The 14276-nt window shown below is 38.4% G+C and overlaps 1 protein-coding gene across 2 annotated transcripts; it reads left to right on the top strand.

Annotated features, from left to right (window-relative positions):
- Window positions 1-547: 547 nt before the first annotated feature.
- Window positions 548-11287, top strand: LOC139121204 (amiloride-sensitive sodium channel subunit beta-like). Of its 2 annotated transcripts, none has more exons than XM_070685903.1 (11): window positions 548-805; window positions 4376-4575; window positions 4969-5148; window positions 6096-6259; window positions 6821-6916; window positions 7711-7834; window positions 8240-8312; window positions 8636-8693; window positions 9052-9140; window positions 9812-9887; window positions 10506-11287. In XM_070685903.1, exons 4-11 carry the CDS (start codon window positions 6134-6136, stop codon window positions 10902-10904), a joined length of 1041 nt encoding a protein of 346 aa, XP_070542004.1. In that variant the 5' UTR covers window positions 548-805; window positions 4376-4575; window positions 4969-5148; window positions 6096-6133; the 3' UTR covers window positions 10905-11287. The 2 variants fall into 2 exon arrangements, with proteins under 2 accessions (XP_070542004.1, XP_070542003.1); XM_070685902.1 differs by having other exon boundaries at window positions 4969-5075.
- The last annotated feature ends 2989 nt before the right edge of the window (window positions 11288-14276 follow it).

Genomic DNA, 14276 nt, shown 5'->3' on the forward strand with positions numbered 1-14276 from the left:
CCTATCAAGTACAAGTACTGATATTGAACATAACGTACTTTATAAGAACTATGACCATCAAGTAATGGTGATAAAATGTCTAAAGATCCCGGATGGAAATGCAAGTGAAAGATAATAGCTCAAGCAACGTTTACAATTAGACATGTTTTGGGTCAGGTTGAACTGTTGTCAGCAAAAATGTTATTCTCCGCCAACATCATGGAATGGATGCTACCACTGTGCTCACAATCTACATACAGTGATGTACATACCTCACTATCGCCATATACGTAACATTGTAGTTAGTTTTAACAGCCGACATAAATTATCACTTTGCATAAATATAATTTATATATGGCGATTTATGTATAAGGAAACTGACTATTTGCATATCAATACGCCTGTGTTACATACATCGTTCCCTCTCGGAAGAACATAGTGACCTCCTTCCTTTCAATTGTCACGGTCATTACGAAACTAATCGGATTTTGTTTTCATTAATAATGCTTTCTGAATAAATTATGACCTGCAGCTGCTAATAAAACGATTGCAACAGTCGGCGGTTAGTTCAATTGCAGTACGTAATTGTTGGCGAAATTTGCATTTAGAGATTGCCAATTGTTTAGGTTAATGACTTGTATATAGCTTGAAATTACTTTCCCTGTGAAGCTAACTCATTCACCTGTGTAACGATTGCAATCCGATTCCCATGACGATGCAGATTGATATTACAGAAGAACTAATAATGGTTTGACCCATCTTTTATGCTATCTCATGCTATGATGATTTAACGAGTTCAGAAAGGACAAGTTCACACGACTGAAAGGTGAGTGTTTGATTAGTGAAAGAGCCAAAAAGAAGCAAGTCGAAACCGAGGTTTGCTTATCCTAGCCCTATCCTTAACCATAGCTCCGGTAGCAATGAATGAGTTGGACATATCAGATGGTAAGTGTCCCGGGGAGATAATAGTCCTGATAGCACTAGTATGTCATTGCAAGGGTCCTACTCTACACAGCAATGGAAACTGTATAAATATTCTGGTACCTGGTCATGCGCAGTCGAACGTCAACATCCCATACATCTAAATGACAAAATCCAATAAATTGATGTTATAAACTATTATCCAAACTACCAATGAGATAAATTGAGCGTTGTGATCTGAATCATTAAACCTGTTGCATCATTCTTATTTATTTTCCAAGTGATCTGCGCCGACCCTGCCTGCTCCGGTCTGCATTTAAAAATGTTTGCATGAATGGTTCTTCGTTAATTACGCCTGGGACTAATTATATTACAACCATAAAACGCAGGTTAGAGTCCACTGTAAGAGAAGCGTCAAAATGCCAGGCGAGGACTCTCTTACGTACAAAGCTCTTATACAGAACGTCTTGAGAAACTCAAGCGCACATGGCTTGCCGAACGTACAAAGAGCAACAAGTCTTCCGATGCGGTTGTTCTGGTTGCTTGCCTTCTTCACTGCTGTCGGGATATTTGTATGGATGAGCTCTGGGTTGATCGCGGAGTACCTGCGAAAGAAAAGGGGGTGGTTACCTTTTTAAGCATTATGAAAGGTCTTCGTGTCATATCGATAATATTAAAATGAAGCGGTGATCATGGCGATCGACGATGCTCTCTGCACATCGCGCACGAGACCGATGTGGGAAAGCGTATGCATTGCTTTTCGGCCACATCATTTAATAATGCAAGTCCTTCCTACCTACACGCATGTCTTCCATAGATACGGGAACCTAATTATCACAGGTTTCGTTTCGAACAAGCCGAAAGGCAGGTGAACCCTGGCGCTTCTGCTTCACATAATGCGGGCTCGCCGGTTTGTTATGAAATGCGTGTTAAGTAAGTATTATGCCATCCCCAATGTGTACAATTTACACCATTGAAACTAATTTGGGATAATTGGATCACATATTTTTCAAATTTCTCAGAAAGGTTAGGTTCCCTATAGCTGAATCATGTTGCAATGTTACAAATTACTCACAAACAAGTTTATTACTTAAAAGAGAAGCAGATGAGCTTACATTTGCAGATTTAACAGACATTACTTCACGATCTTATCATCCCAAATTAGAACCAATCAATGTTACATGTACTTTTGCCGACAACTTGGGTTTAAAGGTAGTCCTCACCTCGAAATGAAAGACTCAAACTTTCCTGAAGCAAATTTTCAGCCATTCTCTTTTAAAATCAAGGATAAAAATCGATGGTCACAGACAGTGCAAATTTTCAAGAGAAATACCCAATATTTAAGCAATAATGTACCCATCCCGGCCCATAATGAACAAAAGCAAACTTTGCACGACATAATGTACGAGAAAAAAAATAAAAGTACATTATGGAATGCAAAGTTTGCTTGAGGCAGTTTCAGTGAATTTGTAGATATAGAAACCATCTGGGCCACAGTGCTGGATAATTGGATATATTATCAGTAATAACATGGGGGGGGGGATGACGTAACAAAGTTTACTAGTATTGACAAAAGCTACAAAAATAGACTACTTTGATCGTGTATGACAATTGACCACTAAACCTTCTGAGCTGCATCTTCGGAAAGGACAGATTTTAACACACAACACTTTCGGGTCTTCCGACAGTAGGCCGAAAACTTGGATGGAGTCCCGAGGTCAGTCGACAAGCAATCAGTGATCAGTAATAGAACGCACTACTAACCTTGTTAGTTAGCAAGTATATAACAGCTGGTGCGTTCGTTGTTGACGGTTAATCCGGTAATCTGGTGTCAGCGTCCACAGTCCTTGCTTGCTTTGGCCACGGTCCCTCGATGGTGCATTAGGCAATCAAACGCATCCGATAATAGATGCAACATAGTGATAAAACTCAGCGTATGATTTTCACAGGGCAAATACATGGCACAGTGAAAGAGAAAATAAATCTTTACAAAACCAGTGCTAACATAAGACCAATACATCAAAGTTTGGTAGTATAAAGCTTTATTGGCAAGATCATAGTCCAACGCGCTAAAATAAAGTAAACTGTGCTGAGACCAAGACAACCCTACCCCATCCCCATCCCCTGGGGACGGACATTTTCGCTAGCCCCTATTGTTCGTATCGAGGGTACATGTTCGAATGCACCTATGCCTGAGGCGTGGAACCTTTTGTGATATTATATATATATAATATATATATATATATATATATATATATATATATATATATATATATATATATATATATATATATATACATATATACATATATACATATATATATATATATATATATATATATATATATATATATATATATATATATATATATATATATATATATATCACAAATGTTTATATTTTAGAATCTGGAGTCAATATTATTGATATCTCAAATGTTTATCTTTTGAGAATCCGATGTCATACCAGATTACTGGTAATCGTAAATGAGTCTATGAGTAAATTGTAAACACATGTATATTTGAGTCTCAATTTATTTGCAAAGATCCTTGCAGGTGCTTCGAATCAAGTTCACAGTCTCCACGCGATCTATTGCAGACATGTGACCGACCTTAACACTTCAAACTTCCTGAATTTGAATGATTTCAGAGCCGAACACGTCTTCGTAATCTCTTGGGAAATCACGCTTAGAAAAATGAACAAGGATATCGATATTTCGTCAGTATAAATGATTTATCGCTTTTAATTCATGCACGCTAAAAATTGGCAAGCATTGCTGTTGAAGACCTCTTCCCATGACTCCATGGAATCAACAAGAATTAACATAAAGTTGAAAGATCCATGCATTAATTGAAAATGCATCCGTTCAGATCCATAAGATGTCACACCTCACTACACAGTAACAGATTGAAGTACAATGATGCCACCAGATAATTTAAAACGTTTTCATTGACGTTCACCCAGTTTCTAATTATGACTTATAAAAAATAAGCTGTCTTGGCCTTGGCCACAAAATTGGATCTTGGACCCGCAAAATCCAATGCAGATAATCCATTGTTTGTACTGGTACAATACCTGGACCGTAACCTGTACTAGAACCTTGATCAGTCCCTACATCTATGACGGCCAAAATTTGTAATCAAGGAATGTGAGCTGCATAACATCAATAGGGCAGGATGTCATTGTATTCGATGTATCTGTAAAATTAAGATGATGCTGGCACACATTTTCTCATGATATTTCCTGTCTACTTACAGCTATCTACAACAAATGCGATTCAAGCAAGACAGAACTTTTATTGGCTATATATATATATATACACACACACACACACACATATATATATATTATATATATATATATATATATATATATATATATATATATATATATATTGTTTCCATGGTAATCCGCAATAAGTCCGAATAAATAAGATTAATTATGTACACATTCGATACTCTCAACATATGACAGGAACGGACATTTGAAGAGTACAATTACTGGGACCAAATTCCCACCAACTACCACGCGTCTCCTTCGTCATCATGGTCGATAATTGAACGGATTGAACACTACATCTCCGATATACCTGCCGTTCAAAGGGCGGAGATTGGACATCAATTGAAAGATCTGGTCGTCGATTGCCAGTGGAACAACGTTAAATGCTCACCGCGGTAATATATCATTATTACACAATAGTTACTCGGCAAAATATCGACAATGTCCGGAAATAGGTTTATGATAGCATTGTTTGGACGGGCAATAATTTTTATATTGGCCCTCCTTTGATGTCGCTAGTGAGAGTAAGCGATTTGCTTTTTAACAGAAAGGACCTGAAAGCCCGTGCTAAAGCACGTTATTGTTTATCTTCTACTTGCCTCGAATGTTTGAAAGTAGGGGTGATCAAGAATATGGCTGTGATTTACGGGGAAAATAATTGAGAGAAGCACGTCCAGTGGGTTATAAAGGGGCTGAATAGCTGTTTCATTTCATGCCAGTTCTTTTTTTTGAGTTTAATAAGTCGATCATTCTCATCGCTTATCAGCGTCCTCCAATTGCGTTTTCAGGAACTTCACAACTTTTACTAACGTGATGTACGGTAACTGCTTCACATTCAACGGAGAACACAACAACGTGATGCCATTGTCGACACACTATTCGGGTTCCGTATTTGGTAGGACCACTTTCAAGATACAACGCGGAGGCACGAAGAGGTCACAATAAAAAAGAAAGAATAGGAGATCAAGGTTACTCGATCAATTTTATTCTCGTTGCCGTTTTTAAGCTTTTTTTGAATCAAGAATTTTAGTGTTTTCTCATTTTTTAATTAAGAATAAAGCGTCATGGATGTGAGTGTGTATTTATGCCTTCGGATTGTCTATCTCTACACCACTTTTATCATCTTTGACTGACCTACTGTTGACCTGCCTTAATTGTATCCACGATACAGTGCGCCCATGGATATAATCAACTTTAGCTTTTGTACAGTCTGATATGGCTGTACAGACAGAAGTGTTTCTAAGTTGGCCGCGCGATGGCGCACTATTCCTGCATATAATCCATGCAAGTCAAAATATAACCTTGCGTACATAGATAGACATCCGAAGGCATAAATACAACCATTCACACTCAAAAGTGACGCTCTCTTCTTGATTATAAAGTTCGAAAAAAGAACTTTCCGCTTTTAGAATAGAACGAGAATAAAACTGGTTTGGTGACTTTTTTCTCTCATACTTTCTTGTTTCAATTGCGACCTTTTTCGGACCCCTTTGGACACGGGGAGAATTCTTTTCTTTCAAAAGATTCACCGCTCCAAGCCATTCCTTCGAAAGATACCGTGAACTCTGTCCTTGCCAAACAGAAAGATTAAATTTTACCTAGAGTCGAATAGTGCCGATAACATGCTGGGGCGGGGTCAACATTTATTGTTGATCACCTAGAGGGCCAGTAGCTTAACTACGTTCGAGGATTTTTTAATATATACATTCATAAATACAAAACTAGTGAACACATCATGAGAAGTTACAGTTGCTGGTCTTTAAATTCAACAAGATTGATTTTTCCTTGTCAAATCTACAACAAAAACACAACATTTCACTTCAACGCATCGTGACATTGACGCAGCAAGTAGTGAATACAGATTTCATCGCAGAATGTTTCCTATTCTATTGACATTCTATTCTTTATGTTTTAGGCTTAACGTTGATACTGTTCGTAGAACAAGCCGAATATATGGATGACGTCATCGATTCACCGGGAGTTCGTGTGACGATTCACTCGCAAGACGACACTCCATTCCCGGAAGATTCAGGCTTTGATATCCAACCCGGAAGAGCGACCTCTGTCGGCATCCTAATGGTAATATATGTCGTTTTGACAATCTAACCCTGACTACATTTCCGACGTTCAATATTTCTATGTCAGCTCAATGTAAAAGAAACAGTGCTTTCGGAGATTTTATTCTTTGCAATGTCAGAATAAGCCGAAATAAACTAAGACATCGCAAGCAAAATCATCATGAAAACAAGAAGCTTTCTTCTTTATTGAGTCAGGCAATCAATTCTTCAGTTTGCTCCCCCTCAATATTTCGTGAGTTTGTGTTAGTTTCGTCAAGTATAAGTTTATAGGTGTTGCTTTTTTCTTTTATGCTAACATTGTTCATATTTCATTTCCTATGTCTCCCCGTACTCTCCATACAACTTTACTTCTAACACTTCATATTTCAAGTCATACTTCAGGGGGACGAATAACAAAATGTGTTTGTTTTGTAGAACAAAGATACAGTAACTGGGAACTTTATCAAGGGTTACATCTGTTTTCTCTTTCATAAGTTCAATTACCAGGAGCCATGGAGGGAGTATCCTGGAGCCTTTACTCTTAATGTTTTGTGCACCTCAACTTATTCTGTGTCTGTTACAGGGACGTACACAGAGATTACCCAAGCCATATACAAACTGCATCTCTGATAATATTCCCACGTACGATACTGCCTTTGGTGACATTTACTCCGTAAAGGTAGGTGGTTCATTATCTTCGATGAATAAAGAGAACAATTAATTAATTGAGTATTCTTTAATGAAAAAGTCGTTGATATGCCATGGCCCTTGAATTTCATGCTTGCCAATGTATGCGTACCATACAACGAGGTATCAATGTGTCAAAAATCCCACTTGTCGAACATCGAACATTTGCCATCTGTCTGTCTGAATGTCTGTCTGTCTGTCTGTCTGTCTGTCTGTCTGTGTCTGTCAGTGTGTCTGCACCTCTCTCTCCCTCTCTTCCTCTCTCGTCATTGTCTCCTTTCCCTTAGATGTCAACCAAAACCATAAACACTACAAATACAACGTCATGTTCACGATCACAACTATCAATATACACCAGATTCACTAACATCACCACCTTCGCCTACATCATTACTGCCACGGTTGCCATCACCACAAACCGCCGCCACCACCACCACCACCAACATCCTCGACTCAACCACAATCATCGTCCCATTACCAAAATCATCACCCAAATACCATCGCCATCACCCCAATACCCCCGCCATCACCCAAATACCATCGCAATCACCCCAATGCCCCCGTCATCAACCCAATACCACCGCCATCATCCAAATACCGCTGTCATCAACCCAAAACCATTGCCATCACCCAATACCATTGCCATCACCCCAATACCATTGCCAGCTCTTATCACCCAATACCACAATCATCACCACACCACTATTACCCTCATCATCGATAACAATACCCATTGATATATTTACCAATTAAATGAAATGATCGATAGTGTCCATGTATCTCCAGGCTTGTATGAAGAGTTGCCTAGCAGAGGAATTAACAAAGGCATGTAACTGTACAGACAGCAGATACCCGCCACCAAGCGGTTATGGTGACGTAGGTCATTGTTCATCGGATAATATTGAACACAGTAGGTATTCATTTTGGATTGTATAAGCTGTGTCGACTGCCCCTTTTCATACGCGGTTTCTAAACCTTCCATGGGAATTGTATTACCCTTCTCCTTGACATGCAGAATAGACTTGTGTACAGATTCAACTGTCTGATATAAGTAAATCCATGGCTAATTTGGCTAAAAACCGACAGCGTTGGATAGTCTAAACATTGCACCCGATGCAATCGGTATTTCGGTCGATTCACCAGATCACCATGCAAGTGTAGAATTGGCATTCTAAACGTAGGCAACACTCATGAAACATACGATAAACGAATCAATTAATAGGAAATCAAGGAAGTTCATATCAACGGTTGAGATTTCTCTTCTCTGAACCATGCAACTGACACGCCGATATCAATCAAATCTTGTCGTTTACAGGAATGTGTCGGCGTCGGGTGGATTTGAGTTACCAGACAAATAAAATACAATGTGATTGTCCACCAAAGTGCGAGTAAGTATAACCTAAATAATTGACTGATTTGTATAAACTGTATTCCCCTTGCTTTATTTCAGGAACGAACATTATGAAATTCATGGCTACTGGAGCACATAATAGCGATTATACCAGAACCCTATATGACAGTTGTATTTATACAAGTATTTATATCGAATTCAGATAATTCTCATCACTTTTACTTCATTTTGCTGTGAAGCTGGATTTGAAAACTCTGGAGTTTATACAATTATGACTTGCGCAAACAAGGGATGTAAATTCTAAATTAAGGTGTGATTCCATTTCCTGGAAACCGACATGAAATATTTTACATCCAACAGATATGTGTCTTATGCGAAAGAAGCAGCTTCGACGGTGTGGCCTGCCATACATTCTGGGGTAAGAAACGAATACGACTGTTATTGCGAGCACTTGAAAAACAAGCATGATTGACAAAGATATAATATAGGTTTATAAAAATTTCTCAGGGACTGAAAAGTAGTCCCTTTCAAACTACTTTGTCGGAGACTTGCGATATTTGTTAAACATGTCATGACATGTGACGAAACATCTTTTAGGCACAGAAAGCGTTGTTGTAATAGTTTCCATAGTAACAGCTGTATCGCCTCAAAACTCGGAAGTACGCTGTACAGATGTGCCGATTAAACCAACAAAGTCCGTGGAACATATATGATTAATTCTATGTACAAGATTTGTCCCTATCCAAAATATACACCTAATATAACCTATCGCTCAGGACTACATCCGGGAATTTTTGAAGAGCAGAAGTTCAAAACTACGAACATTAATGGAACAGGAAGAACGAACTGGACTTGACCTTCTCAGGTAAACATGAATTTTTCATGTTAAATGGCTACGCAAGGCACGACTGCGTACGTGCGGCTTTCTTATCATATGGGATGTACTTTTCCGACAACATTTGGTTGAAGCAATGCAAATAGAGACACATCTAAATGTTACAGTGAACATCACCGAAAACGATCTGTTGCAACTTTCGACCCTCTCAGATTTATTTGTGCTGCCCTTCTTGACAGTAACGATCGATACAACCTGCGAACGAGTCCCGACGACTGTTGATGTTTCACAACCTGGCCTATTCAGACAATACGTTTATGAGCTGATCACCAGCTGGAAACACATGTAGCTACACGACCAGCAATTCCAAAGTGACCTTCGCAAAATACAATGCGAACTTTTATTGAATACATTCATGCGTACAGCATAATAACTAGCAGCTATATATTTTGCTCTAATTTATGATAAATAAATGTACAAGGCTCACCGCGGCGACCTGGCATGTTACCGGTTATACCTTCAACATGTACTTTCCAAAATTATAATCAATTACATATTTCGCATAGATGTCATGGTACCGCTCGCCTTAAACTGGCTATGATCCTTGCTAGGCTCATCAATTTGTTTTGTCATTGATCGTAATATGATTATTGTTACTATGATAATTACTATACTTTGTCCTTCTTCCAAAATTCTTACAGGCAGAATGTTCTGAAGCTGCAAGTATACTTTCGTGATCTCCACTACTCTGAGACTATCCAGTCTCCTTCGTACACGGTAATTTCAAATCTCCTACAGTGTAGCACGTGTAATGCTCAAATTTAAAACGGCAGTTGGAGGAAAAATTCAAGCACACATTGCCAAAAAGATAGCTATCTCCATGAAATGGTTTCAAATCCATGTCAACACCCATCATTGGAGCACTGAGTGGTAGCGCTGCCTACAATGCTGTGTGTTCCCGGCGTTGTACGGCCTCCCACCAACGCCAGAAACACAGCATTGTACGCAGGGATAATTGCGAGGATGCAATTTCTAAAAAGTGTAGAAGTACAACATATTGTGACTAAAACGTCTGCATCATGATTCATGTTTTTCATTTCTAGTTTTGTTACATTTTTCTCATGTAATTATTTATTTATTTTTTATTATTTTTTATTTATTGATTTAGTTATTTAAAAATGAAGATCAACACTGTTCATCCCATCTTGATTCGATTTATATCTCAAATATACTCCATGAACATATGTACACATGACAATAAGAGCTTACTGAATGTCTTTCGACACTTGCAATGGGTGAATGGATTTCTTCGTGAAGTTGTGACGATCTGACAAAACATGAAACCTTCAGTTCATATGTAAATTCCAGCAGCTGCCTGCACCATCTCTTTTTTAGAGTCTTGATTTACTGAGTGACATAGGCGGAAATCTTGGGCTATGGATTGGCCTCTCTGTATTGACCTTGCTGGAGTTCATCGAATTCACATACGACATGATCTACTTGTTGCTCCTTCGATGTATTACAAGGAAGCGTTCGCCAATGGATGTACAGCGAGAAGCAGGACATGATGGACCATACAGCAGCTACCACGAACATAATACGTCTGGTCAAAATGGCGTCGTCAATATTGAGCAAAGGAGGGACAAACAACCAAACCCAAGCGGTTACTACACTCAATCAAGGGCGAATCACCCAACGGACAATGTCTATTACACTAATGATGGTGGCAATAGTCATAATGTAGGGGTCTACTACATGCAAAAGAGGGCAAATGACGGAATTGTGGGGGTTTAAAAACCCTCGATGAACGAGGACCTCAATATATATACGGTCGTTAGGCGGTACTCACAATACTGTCGCTGAACGGTACTCGCGGTACTGTCGTTAGGCAGTACTCATGGCACTAGACACTATCTCTGGACATGACATGAACAGTTGAGTGTACATTGAAACTATACTATTGCAATGTTAATGTAAGTATAATGTGAATTCTGACGTTATATGATACTTCGACAATAAATGACAAGGCTAATGTCTTCAGCGTACGAAATTTGATTCATGATTATACTGTATTCTTTGCGTTACTTTGATTTTAGTGAATAGCGACTACTTGTGGCACGTATTTTAAAACAGGAGTTGTTGCTGAAACCTGAGACATTGGCCTCAATAAAAGTTGACCCCGGAGCCTTCACTTCGTCTCAACTTATAAAAGTGTGACTGCCACAGCAAGACTGGCACCCGAAGCGCAATTCCTTGGCGGTTCTTCTTTTTTAGCATTATATGGAGCCGTCTTTATTTACGGGCGGGGGGGGGGGGGGGGAAGGAGGAATTTCATCGCAAGCTCCAAAATTTCGAGTAACCCCCCTGCCAACCATGATGAATTTGAGTAACACTCCTCTCTAACACATAAATTTTGACTGACCCTCCCCACTTAGAAACGTTAAATACCAATACATGTATTTGTAAAATTTACAAAATACGGCACAAAATGACAGCAAAATACAGATATAAAAGCTCACGCGCTATAGCCAGTATTCAAAAATATAGTATTTTTAATGTGGATGTGTATCATGACAGGGTTTTCACTAGGATATCTGACTGGGCAGAGTTTGAAAGTACGGGGGGGACACGCGAGATGCTGAGGGGGAAAGCGTCAGAGGGAGCTGTCCCTATCTTCCATGGAAAAAGTTGAGAACTTGATGTGTGTAATGTTGCACCCTGCTGCAATCTGAGAAGTAATTTTAAATTTTTTTCTATAAGTAAAGCTGTTAAAGCGCCCCAAGAGGGAGAGCACGAGAAGGTCCCCCTGTCGTATTGAAAATTTTGAGAAATTGATGTGTGTAATGGTGCAATCTGAGAGGCATTTCAATTTATTTTGCACTCGGTTAAATTGTGTGGAAATGACACTGAACACTGATAGTTTTTATTACATTTTTTGCATCATCAGTGTTTGGGTCAAAATATTCAACAACCAAACAATGATAATATATTTTGTGAAAAACAGTTCTCAGTTTGCCAGAGATTGAAGACCAAAAAATATGCAGGAATGGAAAATCTGTGACCTCCTTGTGTTATTCCTCCAGCTGCCAGCTTCTAATGAAAAGCCTAAATACGGTATGGTTAATTGTCAAAAAGGTTATTGAACTAAAGTCAATTACAATATATGCTTCTGTGATTATAAAGGATGAAATTCACAACAGTTCAGTTTTGACCTAGATCATGATCCTGTGAAAAATTTGAGAAATTGATGTGTGCAATGGTGCAGTCTGGTACAATCAGAGATTTGTTTCCGATTTGTTTTTTACCAGTAAAGTTAATCGTTTGTCTGTGAATACTAAGACAGGGGTTTGAAAACACATTCTACTTTTCACAGTGACGCGCTATAACCAGCAACAAATCTAGTGTTTGCCTGACACGGGTAGTCGTGTACGTAGTAACATGTACTATGGTGTACTCTTAATATATGTAAGGCCACAGATTTTGAATGAAGCTGTTGTATGGTAATCCACAACTCAATAAAGGAAGCCTTCGGATTTTGAATCGAAATTGTATTATGGTAATCGGCAACTTAAGACAAGTAAATTAAGCGTAGTCTCTCACGTTCAACCCCTGATTTAAACTCGGCTCATTCACTCAGCTCATTCACTCTTTATATTACTTTAATTTGCATGATTATTTTAGCGCTAGATTTGTTTAGTTCTGCAACATGAATACTTCCTGTGGATGTTGACGAGGGCAGGTACATCGCAGTAGCCACAAATTACCTAAAGTGCCATGTATTTTGCTCTTGCAATGTCTCCAGGAGTCAGCACTTTTAAGAAATCTAGAGATGACCTTTCACCCACACCACTCATGCTTGGCGTACGATCAAATTGGTTATATGCGTGACGTCTGTATGACCTTAAATCGTGATACTTTTGTTGGTATCTAGTCATTCAACATTCCATTTTTATCATCTTTTGAGATAAAAATGCAAATGATCAGAAACCTTTTCATACTCATACCAGTAGAAACTTTAGGAGGTGTCATAGTATTGGCCTGTTCAACGCCTGACTGCATAAAGCAACTGATATGTGTATCTGACTATTCCTATCTCGTCATGGTGATGACAACAACTTTCAATGATTGTTTTAGTATTTTATGAGTTTTGAGCCTAACTGTGCGACCCAAAGCATGTTGAGACGCCCTGTTTTAATCCTATCAACAAAGTCTGCATATGAAAATGCAATTGAACTATACAAAATTTAATCAATTTAATGTACTCACTTTATCGTAGCCTATTGCCAAGGAGAACAAATAAACGAACTAAATGACTGAAAGCCAAAACAAAGAGAAATTTTCTCCGGTCAAACAGTTTTGATCAAAAACGAGGCGTTGATGCTATGTTGTTTTGTATTATTACCCTTGTTGAAGATGTGCAATACAGACGCTTTTAACTAAACCTGGTCTTTTTCGATATCCGACAATCTGATATGTCGCAACACTTAGTAAATGTTCATGTTTCACAATCTTTGCCAACTACAGACAAGAGAAAAGACCAGAAAAGGTGTCGATTCAGTCTTTTAAAATGCTGCGCACTATAGAGAAACACATTGCTAATTGGGTAGGCCAGATGTTCCGAAATATTCGAATGATATATTTGTCAGTAGTATCGCCTTATTTTACAGTCATCGTAACATTTACTTATCAATAAATATTTTTAAATCAGAAGATCGTGAAAAGTGACCGTCCTTGTATATTAATGAATTTGTACAAGAAAAAGTGATGTTACAACGTTAGTAAATTAAGTTAATTATTTATTGAAATGCTAATATATACAGGGGAAGAAGATTGACGCGTCATCTTCTAAAGTTTGGAAACACGCCAAATGCACATATACCATTTGTTTGCTTTCAACGGATTTCAATATGTTAGATTGTAAATGATAGATCCCATGGGGTAGAGGTTGGAGATTTCTTTCAGAAGGACGTTTTCATAAAAGTGTAATTTAAAGATTATGCCATTTCTTCTGTTTTATACAAGTTGGATACTGTAAAATTCAAAATGATGACAGATAAATACTTAAGTGTGTAACTGACAACTAGGATATTGATCACTTGCTCTCAGATAATGCAGGGACCATGACCCCTTAATTTATGGATGCTATCTCCTGATGAGGTAGTGGTT

The sequence above is a fragment of the Ptychodera flava genome, chromosome 21, assembly GCF_041260155.1.
Source record: "Ptychodera flava strain L36383 chromosome 21, AS_Pfla_20210202, whole genome shotgun sequence".
NCBI lineage: Eukaryota > Metazoa > Hemichordata > Enteropneusta > Ptychoderidae > Ptychodera > Ptychodera flava.